Here is a 16526-nt window from a genome sequence, read left to right as displayed (position 1 = left end):
CAGGCTATGGCTTATTCTTATTTTAAGTTTTAAAAATCTGACCTATTAAATAGATTTGAATGTGTCAATAATACCTGCAAGTATTGCACTGATGTTGGTGTCCACTCACCACTGTATATATTAATAATACATACATAATCTGGTGTTTTTATACCTTTAATGCCCCAAACTGAGCAAATTAAATGTCACATAAATCCATTATTTTTCAGTCCTCAACATCAAGGTGATAATATGCTTCAGAATGAACAAATAAATCCTGTTTACCAGTGGATTCCTAAATTTCACTCATAATGAGGAGGCATACTCAGCTAGGACACATGATCTATGACACAGCCTGGATGGTTAGTGTCGCTATGGTGACTTGCTTTTTACAAATAGCGCTGACAATGTCAAGTGTCGCTATGGTTGCAGATGAAAATATGTACGCAGGCTTTTTTTTATGAGAAACATCAAGAACTGAATTATATCTGTCTCCATGGTAACCTCAGAGTATAGGAGAGGGAAGAGAGCTCTTTATTTTGCAATAGATCCTTGCCTATATCTGAAGGAGCATGACAACACTACGAGAAAAAGGGATGTTTAAAATAGATCAAGTATGGACATAATTCGGGCTCCTGATTTGCAATAAATGGGCAGAGAGGTGGCGGCTCGGGACGCTGATGTCGGATTAATAAATCTAATCTCGTGGCCTTTTCATTTTAGCACTGCAGAAAAAACTAAAGTGAATCTTGTTGCACTGAGAAAAGTAGATTTGTGCATCTGTGTGTTTGTGTCTATGCATACAAATGTTAGTGTGTTGTTACTGGTTGGAAACGTTCAACCTCAGGTAATCAAATCCAACAAGATTATCAGCTCTCAATGCTATTTCTTTGGAAGGATTCAAAGCATTATTCTTTTATTCTAACAGATTTTATAGTTTATCTTTTTCAATGTTCTGTTGCTTGAAGTCTAGATGATGTTCTTAGCTGGAAGAACCTTTACTTTGAGCTCCTGTGGGACATGAGTTTTGAACTTAGAAAGAGGTAGAGATCAGCTGTGGAGGAGTCACATGTCTGAGACTTTTGCCATGTCAGACCAAGACATCCACCTCCTCCTCTTGTACATTTAGTTTGGTGCCACTTCTGCATCATCCAACTCTGCAAGTCCTCCATCTCTGCTCCTACCTCTTCCTGAACCAGCTGATGGCAGACTTGTCTTGAACCTTGCATGCAGTGATGCAGCTGTGACTCAGCCCACTGATCTACATCCTGTACTATCCACTGTCTCTCAGTCTATGGATTACCAACACTTTGCACACTGTTACGTTCCTACGTCTTATCTGAGGGAATACACGCCATAGTACTATTTCAGCCATTACAAACTTTATTATTTCAGACCAAACTGCCTTTACTAACGTCTGGCGTGAATATCATGAGGATGAAATAAACCTGGTGGGACAGCTTGAACTCTGAGTTGGTGTAGGTGGTTAGGATTAATGACTACATTTGTTCAATGTTGCTGTTCTCGAGTTTCAGCTACACATATAGCTGTAAAAAGGCTTTCGTTATGCAGAGTTTTGTGTTTAGTTATTGATAACAAGATTGTCTTGACCTGGAGGATCACTGTCTCCAACGGGGCTCCTGCACATGAGGGGAAGGGCAGCAGTGGCTTGTGCATCCAGGAGTTGGGCTTGAAATGTCAAAGTATCAGAACCTGGGTATTCTCCCACCGGTCTGCTGAGCACTGGTCCAATGGCCCCTCCATTGGACCAGTCCTCATGAATGGGTCACTGTTGGAGAAAGGTGTTCTGGTGATCTTCACCGTCCAAACCCAAAGATATACAATTTACAATAATAGAAGTGAGAGAAAAACAACAAATCCACATTGAGGAAACTGCAACCAGAAAATAGTTTGAGTTTTGCTTAAAAAAAAAACACTTACTCGATGATTCGATATCAAAATAGTTCAATTAGAATACATTAATTTTCTGTCGATTGACTAATCAATTAATCAACTGATCATTTTAGCTCTAAATGGGTGTTTTTTGTACCCCTCTACCAAATACAATGGGAAATTGGGAATGGTCATGAATGACCCATTAATGTAATTTCAAAAATTTTCACTTTAATGATTTAGCAAGCTTCAAGTTTTAGGACTAACCAACAAGTCTAGAAGTAGGCTACTTTGTGACAATAAGCGTCTAGGTCAGTAGTGGATAGTCACAAAATAAGGATAGTGGGACATAAGTCAAATATCGAGTTAATTTAGCATACAAACACTGATATATTTAAACATGCTTATTTTTTTCAGTTTGAATGGACTTCATACTATACTATACTATACTATTCTATACTTTACTATACTCAAAATCCGGGTAGACTTACAGTAATATGTATTATTGAACTGGGACCCAGCTGTGGGATTCAAATGAACCTTATAAATGTATCCATAAACTAACCTGAGAGTCATTATTCGGGACCTTAAACCCCTTTTAGATAGTGGTCGTTATAAGTAGATGGGAGTGTCACCCGGAGGGGGCGGGGTTGTAGGCTGCCTGGTAGCCTGAGAGGAAGAGCTGCCTGCGAGTCCTAACCCGGGACAATTATCCCGTAACTAGTCAGGGTGAGTTTGATGAAATGTCCTGCGTGGCTACACGGGTACACCAATTCCTTTCGGTGAATTCGATGTGTCTTAGCCCCGCCCGCCCGTGCTGACTTGACTAGCGTAAGTAACAAACCAGCGGGTGAGTGTCGACGAGCTCACCCACAGTCTCTTCTCTCCATGCTGAAAACGTGCAAACGTTTTTGGGCGAGGAAACCGTGGACGACCGCAGTGAACGTGGTTTTGCTGCAGGTTTGTTTTCCTAACTGTTAGCTACATATTGTCAGCCTGGTATATAACGTTGCGTTGCTTAACCTGCTTGTTAGCTGTGATTCATTTCATTAGATTTCACCACCCTGATATTACAAGGATAGCTGGATTTTCGTGCTGTGCTAGTGTTATTTCTCGCTAGTTAATGCTGTACAGTCACAACGTGTACACTGTAGCTGGTAGACACGCCTCGCAAACACACAGAAAGCAACTGGCTAGCTTAGCAGAGCTGTTAGCTTAGCGAAGTCATGTAAACTTAGCAAAACACTACGAAGAAGCTAGCTAGCTAACTACAGTTTGCTGGCCGACAGATCAGGTGAGAAACACGTTTTCCTTTTAAGTGTAAGGAATTGCGCAGTTTCCTTTATGTACAGTTTCTTCGGGTAGCTGTTTTGGATTTATTTGGCGATAAAAGGGCTCGATATAACAAGTTACAGTGCGTGATTAGCTGTCAACACAAATGGCTAATTTGTTCCGGATGGCTTTAATGCACCTATGAATATGAATTTTCTGGAGAAGCTGTCATACATATGGGTAGCTGTTGGTGCTCTTGAAAAACCCACGGTTGTTAAAATGGGTGCTGCTAATTCCTAAACTATGTAGGCGTTGACCAGCATCTCCCTATAACTTAGCAAGGCCTCAGCACAGGAGTGATGCTTGCAGAAGTCCAACCTGTTTTTGCAGTATTCAACTAGCAACAGTGGGCAGTGCACGTAGGTGGATTGCATGCGTGCAGTATACTTTATTTATAGTCTTCAAGCCTAGATTCTGACTGAACGGATGCTGACAGATGCTGCCGCATGCACACTTGACTCGTGACTTCATATGATTTGTCTTAATTAGTCCCTCTTGTCAGCTATTAGAACTACAGCTTAAATGATTAATCAAGTAGTTGACAAATAATCTCCAACTACTTTGATAATTCATTTTTTCAGTCATTCAGTCAACACAAGGATATGCTGCATTCTATGTGGTAGTAAACTGGATGTTTTGGGGTTTTAGTCCATTGGTTGGACAAAACAAGACACGTTGGGAAATGTGTAATGTACATTTTTCACTATTTATTGACATATTATAGGCCAACCAATTAATCGATTACTCGAGAAAAGGATTGACTGATAATAAAAATAATCGTGCAGCCCAATTTAGAATATTTGATTAGATGTTTGCCAGGCGGACTGTATTATCAACCCCCCCTCTCTTTTAGCAGATCCAGGGAGAGGAGCCTGTTTGCATTCCAGTGCAGGTGCAAGACAATGGAGGTGAAAATCGAAGAGCAGGACGAAGACAACACATTCAGCACCACTGACGCTAATGGTAACATCACACACGTCTTAATTTTGACAAAGAAAAAAAAATCTGCTGTTTGTGACCATAATGTAAACTGCATGAATGAACTCATGCATAAAGTAGAAATTGAACTGAGATTATGTAGTGTTATATCCGGTGTGTAGATATACCGGCTAATTAGTTCACTCAAGGGAGGAAAAAAGAAAAAACTGAACATTTCTGGCCAGCACTCCATAGCATGTGGACATGTCAGATGGTTGAGGGATTCTCCTGTCCAAGATACTGCTGTTCTGTGGGCCCTGAGCAGATCTGCCCATGTTTTAATCCAGGAAGGGTACATGGTGGTGCTGGACCTAATCCAGGATACAGTTGGCTGCTGAATGAAACCCATTCTTGTGGTGGAACATACTGTAGACTTAGCACTCATCATGTATTTATATTTATATTTTTATCACTTCGATTAACCCTTCTGTGACTGTGGTTAGTAATGATGCAATGTCATTTGGTTTGGCATTTGTTTCTAAATATTATGGCAGCATAGTCCTAAAGTTTAGCCACCATGTGTAGCATTTTTGTGTCATTATAGAAGATAATACTTCTAATAGCTTTAGTGAGATAATCCTGATGAAACAAGTTTAAAGAGTCAAAGATTACATTTTTCTTATACTGCCATACTGGGATGCCAGAGTTGGAAATTGACAAATTCTACAGAGTGGCGTCAAAGTTATTATCCAGGATGTCTGTTGTAACCTATTTAATACCTCGTACAGACTGACTACCTGGCTCAGATTTGACCTGAATTGTCTTCCCTCTCAGGTAAACGCCCAGCTGAGGACATGGACGAGGAGCAGGCCTTCAAACGTTCTCGCAACGCAGATGAGATGGTGGAGCTGCGTGTGCTGCTTCAGAGCAAAGTAAAGACCCATTCACACAGTTGTTCACGTTAGTTTCTGGTCCACACCACAGTTTTTTTCCTCTGTTGATCAAAGCAATTTCTTTTTCTAAGGAAAACCTTCTTTTTCTTCACAGAATGCCGGTGCTGTTATTGGAAAGGGTGGCAAGAACATAAAAGCCCTACGCACAGACGTGAGTAAATGGATAAAATGCTGCTAACATTTCTGCAGCTGAGGAGAAGATTTAGTTGGCTAATGCCCTCCTTTAAATTGAAAGCACTCAAACCTAAATTCCAATAATTCAAACCCCCTATTCTTTGGATTCCCACAGAATCAGTCTCAGATTTTTTGCCAGCAGATTTGAATCAGTTGACATCAAGAATTGACATGCACTGTTAGACAAAGATCACTCCTCTATAAGGATGAAACCAAGTTGGCTCATGTGGACAGATGAGGAAGGCCTAGTTAGACAGATCTGTTGGGTTTTGTTTCCAGTCTTCTTGTGAGTTTCAACCTGATTCCAGTTCCCCTCACAGTGTTGAAGCTATGTTTGACCTTGAAGTGACAACAGGTGCCTGAAAGCCTGAGTGGATGTAGTCTTTTTTTTTTTTTTTTTTTTTTCTCTTCAGGGACGTAAAACTCTGTAGTGCTCCAGACTGTTTTTAAATTTTTTTTTATACTTCTCTTTGTTCAGGTCGCACTTCCTGTTCTTCTTCACTCACCACAGTTTCAAGTCTCTCATTTCACTTTTGGGTCAAAGTATAGCGTGTATTCAATTAAAAATGTATTCCTTCTCCCCCTCTTCCCTTCTCCTTTACTTTTTTGTTTTTATTTTTGGCCACCTTCCTCCGTTGCCCATGTACTGGATCGACATGCCCCTCCTGCGTTGCCCACCTTGACGTTGGCCCAACCTCCGCCCGCCCCTGAACGCCCGCCCACCTGACACTCCCGGTTGGCCCCGCCCATAAACCGTGCCCCTCCTTAAACGGGCACCTAACTTGACATCTTGTGATTGAATGCCCCTGCCCAATGCCAACCTCCTCCACCACAACCACCACCACAACCACCACCACCACCAACTCGGCCCATGCAGTACAATGCCAGTGTATCAGTCCCAGACAGCAGTGGCCCAGAGCGGTATGTCCCACCAGTTATTGCCTCACTGCCTGATTAGAACAGTGAAACACATGTCTTTGATAACCTGCCTTCTGTTTCATTTTAACATTTTTATATACATGAGAGTATACCCCCCCCCCCCCCCCCCCCCCAAACACCCCCCTCCTCCACTTGTAAGAGACGTGTATTGTTCCCTTTTGATTTTCTGTCCATTTTAAGCATCTCCATTGAGTTGGACGTTTTTGTCATTACAGTTTATTGTCCATGCAGAGTATCACTGACAACCCACTACCAAGTAGTTGGTATTTAATGGTTAGCGACACAGCTGTTGGATGTTGTTTTTCCTTGCTGTGATGTTTAATTTTACCATGAAACTTGTGGAAAGCAGACATCTTTTTCTCGCTCTGTCCTCTGTGGCCCACCTGGCCCCCTTTACCTCCGACCCCCCCCTCCTCCACCCCCCTCCCCTTCTGTTTTCAGCATCACTGTCCATGATTTCTGAGAGAGCACTGGCTCTTGTCTGGAGGCTCCGTCCCCCCACTCTGTCACTCATAAATGTCGTCTCTTTATCTCATTGTGCTGCATCCCTTCTGTTAAATTTCTCTCAGGCCACATCTGATCAGAGCTGCCTGCCAAACCTTTCATAACCCCCCCCAACCCCTCCACCCCTGCTCCTGTCCTGTGCCACAAAGTAGTTGGTAACCACTCACATTTCCTTCCCCACCTCTGCTCTGTTACTCTTTTCTACTGCCCACCTCGTCTCCTCCTCACCTCAGCCCCAAGCCCTCTCCTCCCCACCTCTCCCCTCTTCCCCAACCCCTGGTCACGATGAGAAGGTGTGCTGGTGGCGCAATGGTCATGGCAAGCTATTGTTTGAGTTTGTTATGTTCCTTTTCCCCAACTTGCTGGTGGTGGGATGGTAATAGAAGATCTCTCTCTCACACCCCCCCCCCCCCCCCCCCCCCCCCAAACTCTGTGTGGCCAGTCTCACATTAATTTGAGCCGTTCTGAAGCTGCCCATCCGCCCAAGGCTTCCCTTACTTTGAAAATAATATTAGATTGAGTGCATGTCAGCTGCTGATTTAATCAATCTAGTGTTGGGGAAAAGTTATAATTGTGTGTAGTATGTAATTAATTTTTTTTTTTTTTTTTATAGTTTGAAGCCTTTGGTAACTTTGTCCGTAAATGTTTGCTGGACTGCTTCTCACATATTTTTTTTTTTAAATCAGGTTTTGCTTTGTGTTCTACTTTTTGTCCCCCTTGTAATGCCTTGCTTCCTGACAGCATCCTGAGTGTGAATGCCAGCATCGACACTATTGGAGAGATTCTGCTGAAAATCATACCAACTCTGGAGGAGGTAAGCCGCCATGTTAATTACTGTGTACATTAACAGAGGGCAGTCCAGGATGATTGATGATTATGAAATGTGTTGCCTATTGGAATTTGAAAAAAATTAAGTTGGTCATAAATATGCAGAATATGAAGTGTACTTCATAATGTTCTGCACAAGCCTTTAAGGTACCACGTGGTGCATGCAATTGAGGACACGCAAGCATGTGGGTCGCACAATTCATATCCTCCCTTTGGTTTTGTTGGTGGCAGTAACGAGCCAACAAACGCAACAATGTGCCAACAGCTTGTTAACCTGGATGTAAACTGTCCACAACAAAACTACCTTATCCCGACCCGTAACCCTTTACTTTGTTGAGACTCATTTGTTCAGGTAACAAAAGTCTACTTTGACCACTTGCTGATTGGCCACAAGTCACTCTTATGATCTTACTGCAGTGGTCTTTTTAAACTGCTCAGGTCAACCTGAGAGCCCTGACCTGTTTTGCAGACAAATCACTGCATTGATTCCCATGCGATGGAACCCATACTAATACTGATCCACTGCCATATTTAGCAGTTGGCACACATTGCTTCAGATGTGTCCACACATCAGAGTGAAAGGTTACGCGTCTATTGCTCCAGGTTTTGTGCCTCGTAACACATTATACATCTTACTTTGTTGACCTTGGATGTATTTTCCAAATGGCGTCTCTGCCATAACTACCACCTTTCTGAAGCACACAGCAATTAGCCTTTGTCTGGACTGTCACAAAAATGGTTAAAAAGTTTTATTTTTGGTGATTGTCTAATCTTGACTTCTTTAATGAGCTCAATCTTTGCCACCAACTACAGTTTTCCTGTTTTTGGCAAATGCTGTCATGATTTGTTGAGAGTTTCTTTTGTCGTGTCATCACTTTTGAGACTGATTCAAAGCAACGTGCCAAAGTGGTGTCTGTCAGTTACCCCATGCTGCTTCCAAAACTGGCACATGTTGCTTATTTTACTACTATTCAATATTAGAGGTGTGAGAATGAACTAATCTAAAATTATATTCCTGGCCAGATCTTTTAAAACAAGCAGCTTGTATCAGACAGAAGTCTGGTGCTAATCCCAAAAAATATGGGTTTTGACAGGTGATCTTTATATGTTGTGCAGTGTGTTTTACCCTAAATGTATTTCCTTAATCGAAATTGCACAGGTAAACTTGTTCATAAGTTCCATTATTTCAGGAAAGTAAAACAAAAAAATGCGATGGGTTACAGAACAAAATGAATGTTTCTGTTTGAATGAAAGTATTTTAAGAGAACATAACATACGCTTGCAAAGATTTCCAAATTTCCTCTGTGATCCTGACAACTTATCTCTTGTTCAGACATTCACATTTCTGTGTACGGATCATTTAGAAGTTAACATGTTATATTTGCATACAGTAGAATGGCCATCGTTTTTCATTGCAACATAGAGAGAAATGCTTTATTGATCAACAATGGGAAGACTTTCAGGCCCCACTGACATTACTGATCTTGCTTTGTGTTTTTGTAGTACCAGCATTACAGTGGGATTGATTTTGACAGTGAGCTTCGCCTGCTTATCCATCAAAGCTTGGCAGGGGGCATCATTGGGGTAAAAGGTGCCAAGATAAAGGAGCTGAGAGAGGTAGGACATAGTCCAGATTATCAGGAACCTCGCCATGATGCTCTGCACCAATAGTTGGCCTAGAGATGAATTGTTGGTTACAATAGCAATAATGACATTACATACATGTATGAAAAGAGTATTTGTTTTGCTGGTGTCATTGGCTAGTTCACTAGAAAAGCAATCAGAAGATAATTTTTTTTGTCTGAATATAAGTCTAACATTTTCATGTGTCTGTGCACCAGAACACTCAGACCACCATCAAGTTGTTCCAGGAGTGCTGTCCACACTCCACTGACAGAGTCGTCTTGGTGGGAGGAAAGCCAGAACGTGTCATTGAATGTATAAAAGTTATCCTGGAGCTGGTGTCAGAGGTGAGTTTACATCTCTGAGATCTGTCGAAAGCCTCAAATTTATACAGTCATGTGTTTCATCTCTTGCAGGCTGAAGGATAGTTATAAGACTATGACTAGACTAAGACTAGAAGTCCATGATTTTAACTTGATATATCGTTACTGAAAAGTCAACGGCTTTAAATGTTCGGAGTATTACCGTTATGTTCCGTTATTTCAGAACAGAGCCTGCAATCTTTTCTCTTTTTTGCAGGCACCAATCAAAGGTCGTGCCCAGCCTTATGACCCTAATTTCTACGATGAGACATATGACTATGGCGGTTTCACCATGTTATTCGAGGAGAGAGGCAGGCGACCCATTGGTGGCTTCCCTATTCGTGTGCGTGGGGGCTTTGAGCGCATGCCCCCCGTTCGTGGCAACAGACCCATGCCACCTGCCAGAAGAGAGTACGACGACATGAGCCCCCGTCGGGGTCCTCCACCACCGCTGAGCAGGGGTGGACGAGGGGGCAGCCGAGCGCGTAACCTGCCTCTTCCCCCGCCACCACCGCCAAGAGGAGGGTGAGGAGGGGCCCACTTAACTGTGGGTGCTTTCACACCTAACCTGTTTGGTTCGTTAAAACGAACTCTGGTGCGTTTGCCATAGTGGTTTGGTTCGTTTTGGCTCGTATGAAAGCTGTCAATCTGGTTTTTGTCCAGTTTCTGGCTGTCATTTATGATATACAAAGTCCAGTTGCAGTTTCAACCAATAATGCTCATCAGTAATTTTTTCATAAGCTCTTCATGACACCAGATAAGATAAATATTCTCAAAAGGAGCATGCATGATTTTCTTTCAGTCACTGGAATCTGACATCTCAGTCCATATGACTTCTTGCTTACAGGTCTTGGTTGGTAAACACGTAAAAAGCAACAATACATAATTTTTTATCCTTGGTCTGGACCAAATGAACCAAGCTACAGGTGTGAGAGCACCCTTAGATTCCCAATTGTTTAGATACAGTTAAAAATGTGTATTTTATTTTTCCAACACACTTTCCTTGTCTCATTGTTTGCAGGGGAGACAGGTTCTCACATGGCAGTTATCATGGCAGCATGGACGACAGACCAAGGTGAGTACGGTGTAGGACTGTCAACGATTTAGTTTCTTTCAAAAGCAGAGCAACAGATATCAGTTGCTCAGTAGCAGAATGTCAACCCACCAGTCTGATCACAGGTCATCTGTAGAGTCTGCATGTCCTTTCACACTCACAGATTTCTAAATACCAATCTGACAACGCTGACCTGCTTGATGCTGTAGTGTTAAGTGTAGAAACTATATTAATGCATATATTTTTGTCTGTAGTGACAGAAGAGGCAGAGGAGACCGTTACGACAGCATGGTGAGTGCCGTCTGTGTGTACAGGTGCAGCTGTAATGCTAGCCTGTGTGTTTGTAGCTTCCTACTTGTGTGTAGTAGGTGTTGGTGAATTATTTTTCAGATGAGGTGATTGGAATTCCTTTTTCTGAGTGTAGTACAGGCACGGAGGCATGGACACTGCTGCTTTTTCACTGTGTATGCACACTGATCTAGGCCTGTTGTTGCCTGGCAACAGTTGTCTCCTTGGTTACCACAGAGCAGCTGAGTACGTAGTCCAGAGATCCACCAGGCTAGCAAATGAACTTGAGCTGAAACCAAAGCAATTCCTGAACAGGTTCCCTTCAGGTCTTAGCTGCAACAAATTGTTTCAACAAGAAGGCAAAGAATACATTTGATCAAATAAACAGTGCTCATGCTCAAAGAACTTATAAACCATAGCAGAAATATTTGTTATGGCCTGTCTGTAATTAAGACTGCTGTATTAGCAATTTGAATAGGACATTGGACTTGGAGGTTAGGGCAAATGATTACTGTGCATTTCAATGTCCTAAATATGAGCAATTAATTCATTATCTTGAACCATGTCTATAAAAAGTAATATCCCAAATTGTTTCTCAATCATTTTGCTTTAAAGAAGGTCAAGCACTAAATAAGTTTTAATATTTTGACCCAGTTTCAAGTTTCTTGAATCTTCATCTCTGAGTTGCCACCTGTGACTATGAATGTAAAATGGTTCAGTTACATATCTTCCTTTTCTAATCTTTGTCTTTACATCGCACACTCTTTTGTTTCTTGTGCTCTGACATCTGCATCCCAGCCCATGCTATTTTATCTTGGAATAAAAAAAAATCCAGACTAACTCAACATCTGAAAGCTGTGTTAACTCTGTTCTTGTCATATTCAGCAGTAACCACTTTATTAGATACACCCGGGTGGGACCCCCCTTTGCCCCCAGAACAGCCTGAATTTTTCATGGCATGGGTTCAACAAGGTGACCTGAAACATTCCTTAGAGTTGCTGGTCTATGTTGACATGATGGCATCACGCAGTTACTGCAGATCTTACCAAATCTCCCTTTCCACCACATACCAAAGGTGCGCTATTGGATTCAGATCTGATGACTGTGGAAGCCAATGGAGATCACTGAACTCACTGTCATGTTGGTAGAACCAGCTTGAAATTGCAGAAGCTTTCCTGTCCTTGCCTGTAGATGGCACACACCAACATGTCTGCTCTAAACTGCTGCAGCTGTTGCCAATTTTACTCTTCCCAATAGCTCGATCATGTTGGACTCAAACTGCAGGTCTAACTGCTGACGCTTTCAGGTGCTTTCCATCAATGCCAGTGTGTGTCCCTGTGAGAGCTTTTTTGGTACAGAGTGCTTTAAAGGTGTCTTTAAGCCATCGTCACATTATCACCATTACATTATTGCTAAACAGGTTGTATCCTTTCATAGGAATAATTCCAGAAAGATATTGACAAAACAACTTGTCATCTCAGGGCGCTTCATATTGTTTCAGTGGCCCGCAGGCCTCAGATTTCAAACCAATAATGTACTTTTCAGATAAAGTGGAATGGGATATTTGAAGCATGAATGTCACTGAAAAATGTGCAAGGACTGCTTAATGCTGTGGAATCAGCACAGACTCAGATCCTTGTGGAACATTTCCAGCACCTTGCTGAATCGTGCCTCAGATAATTCAGTCTGTTCTGGATGCAAAAATGATCCTACCCAGTATGGGCCAGGTTGTTCGTAATATAATGTAGAATGGATACAGAGTGTGTGGTTTAGTATTGTGCAGAATACTGTCAATATTGTGTCATTAAAACAGTTTTATGTTTATCTTTTTTTTCTCTCCAATTGATCCTGAAATGCAGAGTGGAGGCGGATATGGTGAGTGTTGATGTTTATGTAAATCCATCACAGATTTACAATTATTTCATCAAAGGAAAATCGTGTCTTCTTTTTTTAACTTGGGTCTTATTTTCATAGTTTCGGATGCCATTCGTTTCATATATGTTATGTAGGGGCAACCGCATGTTATTATGTTATTGGTTTTCAAGTTCGCAGTGAGATAATTACACCCAGTCCACTTTATTAGGTACACCTGTATAATCTAATGCAGCCCTACCATACCATAACTTCACTTTGCAAAGCTCATCATTTTTATGGTGACATTATTGTTTGAATTGTATTGGATTGAATTAACACCTCTATGACAGTAGATGGAACATTACAGGCATCATCAAAGTAGACTTTATGGCTGAACAGTTGTATTGGATTGCAACAGCTGACACCCCTTGTTTTTCTCTGAGTGACTTCCTGGTTCAGTTTGGGCTTACTGTACTTTGGCATAATTGTGCACACACACACACACACACACACAGTAGTTTTACTACAAATTGAATGATTATAACAGACAATTTGTTGCAACGTTACCCTTTCGTCAAGAAGTACGTCAATGAATAAACATTCCCTATTAAAAACCAGAAACATAATTTTCCTTTAACATATTTGTTAGAACACATAGAGGGAAAACTCTATTTCTTATTTACAATCACACTAAATCTTGTCTTTGAATCACTTTCTTGTTTCCTTTCCAATGTTTTCAAAGACAACAATTCCTCCTGGGAGCACTTTCAGTCTGGTGAGTGGGGATGGATTATTATTGTCCTAGTGTCTTGTTTCCTAACCTAAAGGGATTGTTTCTTCTCGTTGCATGCTTTAGTTAAAGACAAACCTTACATGTTCTTTCTCCCCTCCTACTGTAGGTGGTAGAGGTTCATATAGTGACATTGGAGGCCCAGTCATCACAACACAAGTCACCATCCCAAAAGATGTAAGTAGGAAAAAAAAAACATGACTCTTACAGCAATGAAGACATTTCACCCCTGAATGCGTTTTCATTGGCCTGTGTGGTTGTTTTGCAGCTGGCTGGCTCCATCATCGGTAAGGGTGGCCAGAGGATCAAGCAGATCCGCCATGAGTCTGGGGCATCCATCAAGATTGATGAACCACTAGAGGGCTCTGAGGACCGCATCATCACCATCACAGGAACACAGGACCAGATCCAGAACGCCCAGTACCTGCTGCAGAACAGGCATGTGCTCCAGTGATTCCCCCCAAAAAACTCTAAATCATCTCATTGGAGCAGAGTGGTGTCCTCTGTGTTCTCTTCCACTACTGGATGGAAGTGAATGTTTTTAACTTGCTGTGTTAAATAGTTTGACTTAACTCTATTGTTAGGTAGGGTACATTTGTGTTGCAGCCAGGTGAATCAGACAGACTTAATAATAAAATACATGAAACATATAATTAGTTTGTTGACCATAGTTGCTGTTGTATTAATTGTACTATACTCCATATACTGCATATACTATTACCATTACTTCCTTGGTTTTTGGACCAGAAGTTGACCAAGATCAGTAACAAAAACTAAACACCAGAATGGTGCTAATTTTGGCTAGAGCTGAAGTGATTATCATAGACTTATCCATTAATTGATCAACAGAATATTTATCTGCAATTGTTTTGATAATCGATTACTCATTTACTTATTTCATCTCTTAAGCAAAAAAGACTTCTTTTGTGGTTTCAGCTTCTCAAATGTGAGCATTTACTGCTTTTAGCTGTTGGTTTGGGACAGCCAACACTTTGAAGACCTCACTTTGGGCTTTCAGGGTATTTTTCACTATTTTGTGACATTTTATAGACAAAACAAGAGAAAGCAATTGGCACATTAATTGATAATGAAAATAATCATTAGTTTTTATTAAACATAAGTGCAAACCTGACATTTTACTGAAATCAGTGTTTTACTGCTATAGATAAATGTTCAAGTTTTGTGCCAGATCACAAGGGTGTTTTTCTTACACCAGTATTTCATCTTGAAGAGCTTCTCAGCACCCCCCCCCCCCCCCCCATCACTAAATGGCTAAGCTGGTCTCAGCAGTCATATTGCTTCTTGCAGACATAATTTATTTTCAGCCTTGACCTTGGCATACTTTTTATTACTTACAATTGTGCTCCACATGAAAAATGCCTTACAGTTTGCAGTATCCAGCGTTAACAGCTCGTGACCCATGTCATGGTGCTGTTCAAATAAATATTCTTAATGTGATCATGAAATGTCCTTACCTTTTATCTGTCTCTTATTTCAGTGTGAGGCAGTACTCTGGTCGGTTCTTCTAGGAAGAAGAAAGTGAAGAAGAAGATTTGAAGCCATGCTGCCATACTGTTTGCTCCTTCTATTCAGAGCCTACATTCCTCTGCTTTGGGTAGATGTGCCTCCTCTTCTCACTATCACACACTACACCATCTATCTATAAATTGCCATTTTTATTTTGAGGAAAAAATCTTAAGCTGTCAAACAGCAAACAAGGAGTCAACAACATGTTTCTGTGCTGGTGTAATTATTTTTAGGAGATTCTTGTGCCGTCATTGGAGTAAACTCATCTGTGTGATAACTTTTTGGTGTTGTGAGCCGCCCCCTGGCCCTTATCTCCCTCATTTCAGTACAGCATGCAGAATGTAATCTTTTTGTAAGGACATTGTGTGATTTTTAGTAGGGTTTTTTTTCCCCTCAAATGTTTAAGCACACTCTTCAAATGAAGATGCATGGTCTTGGAATGGTTAAAGAACCATTTAAATAAACTTTACTTTACATTTTTACACAACATCCTACATCCTTTTCTGCTGTCAAATTAAGTGCTTTTTTTGTAAGGTGGGCTTTAATGGAGTAGTTTGACATTTTGGGAAATATGCTGATTCGCGTTGTGGTGGAGAGTTAGATGAGAAGAATGACACCTCTCATGTCTGTATGGTAAATATGAAGCTACAGCTAGCAGCCACTACACTGGTTCTGTCCAACGGCAACATAATACACCTACTAGCACCACTAAAGCTCACTAATTAACACTTTGTCGCATTTATTTAATCCCATACAAAAAGCAAATTGTATAAAGGACAATTTTTGGTTGGATTGGTTGTGTTACTGAGTAACTTCCTGGAGTCTCTCCTGGTTGCCTGGCAACGGCTCCCAGGCAAGAAATAATAACAGATGACGCCCTGAAAACGAGGTGTTTTATCTTTGTAGTAAATGAGATATAATGTGTTAATTAGTGAGCTTTTGAGGCGCTGGTACTGTAGGTGGTTTTTTTTTTTATATCATTCAGTAGAGCCAGGCTAGCTGTTTAGCCCTGTTTCCAGTCTTTGTGCTAAGCTAACCGGCTGCTAGTTAAGCTAGCTTCATAATTAACTGACAAACACGGAAGTGGCATCAATCTTCTCATTAACGCTCCCTGAAATTTAATAAACATATTTTCCAAATTGTCCTACGTTTACTTTAAGTTTGGATAAATGTGCCAGTGTGATATAGCTAAAAGACAATTTTAAAAATGTTTGTTTTTCGTTGAAAGACAAGGAGCTGTATAAAGTGTGTGTATATATTTACATAGAAACAGTAATTTCATGAGTGGTTAGATAGGCCCAGAATACTTTCTACTTTCTTGGAAGGAGATGGCGCCATAAAACAGGTTTGATAATCTTCCCCCCCCCCTCTCTCTATCATTATTTGATTTATTTTCTGCCACTCACCGTGATTGGACTCGCTGTAATGTAACCTTAATATCTGATCTGTTAGATCAATTTATTCTCGCAGTGTTTTTAATTTTGACAGTTTGGAAGCGCTTTTAAATT

The 16526-nt window shown here is 41.0% G+C and overlaps 1 protein-coding gene across 1 annotated transcript; it reads left to right on the top strand.

The window, feature by feature from the left end:
* The first annotated feature begins 2796 nt into the window (after positions 1-2796).
* hnrpkl (heterogeneous nuclear ribonucleoprotein K, like) lies at positions 2797-15422 on the top strand. Its single transcript, XM_070924516.1, has 16 exons — positions 2797-2832; positions 4058-4167; positions 4957-5054; positions 5170-5226; positions 6127-6170; positions 7434-7506; positions 9024-9137; positions 9362-9490; positions 9723-10030; positions 10527-10580; positions 10814-10850; positions 12707-12722; positions 13444-13476; positions 13601-13668; positions 13760-13929; positions 14990-15422. Exons 2-16 carry the CDS (start codon positions 4107-4109, stop codon positions 15018-15020), a joined length of 1293 nt encoding a protein of 430 aa, XP_070780617.1. The 5' UTR covers positions 2797-2832; positions 4058-4106; the 3' UTR covers positions 15021-15422.
* Positions 15423-16526: the final 1104 nt, after the last annotated feature.

This window comes from Enoplosus armatus, chromosome 18, assembly GCF_043641665.1.
Source record: "Enoplosus armatus isolate fEnoArm2 chromosome 18, fEnoArm2.hap1, whole genome shotgun sequence".
In the NCBI taxonomy this organism is placed as follows: Eukaryota; Metazoa; Chordata; class Actinopteri; order Centrarchiformes; family Enoplosidae; genus Enoplosus; species Enoplosus armatus.
The sequence above is the reverse complement of the archived record's forward strand: the minus strand, read 5'-3'. Positions and strand labels throughout refer to the sequence as shown.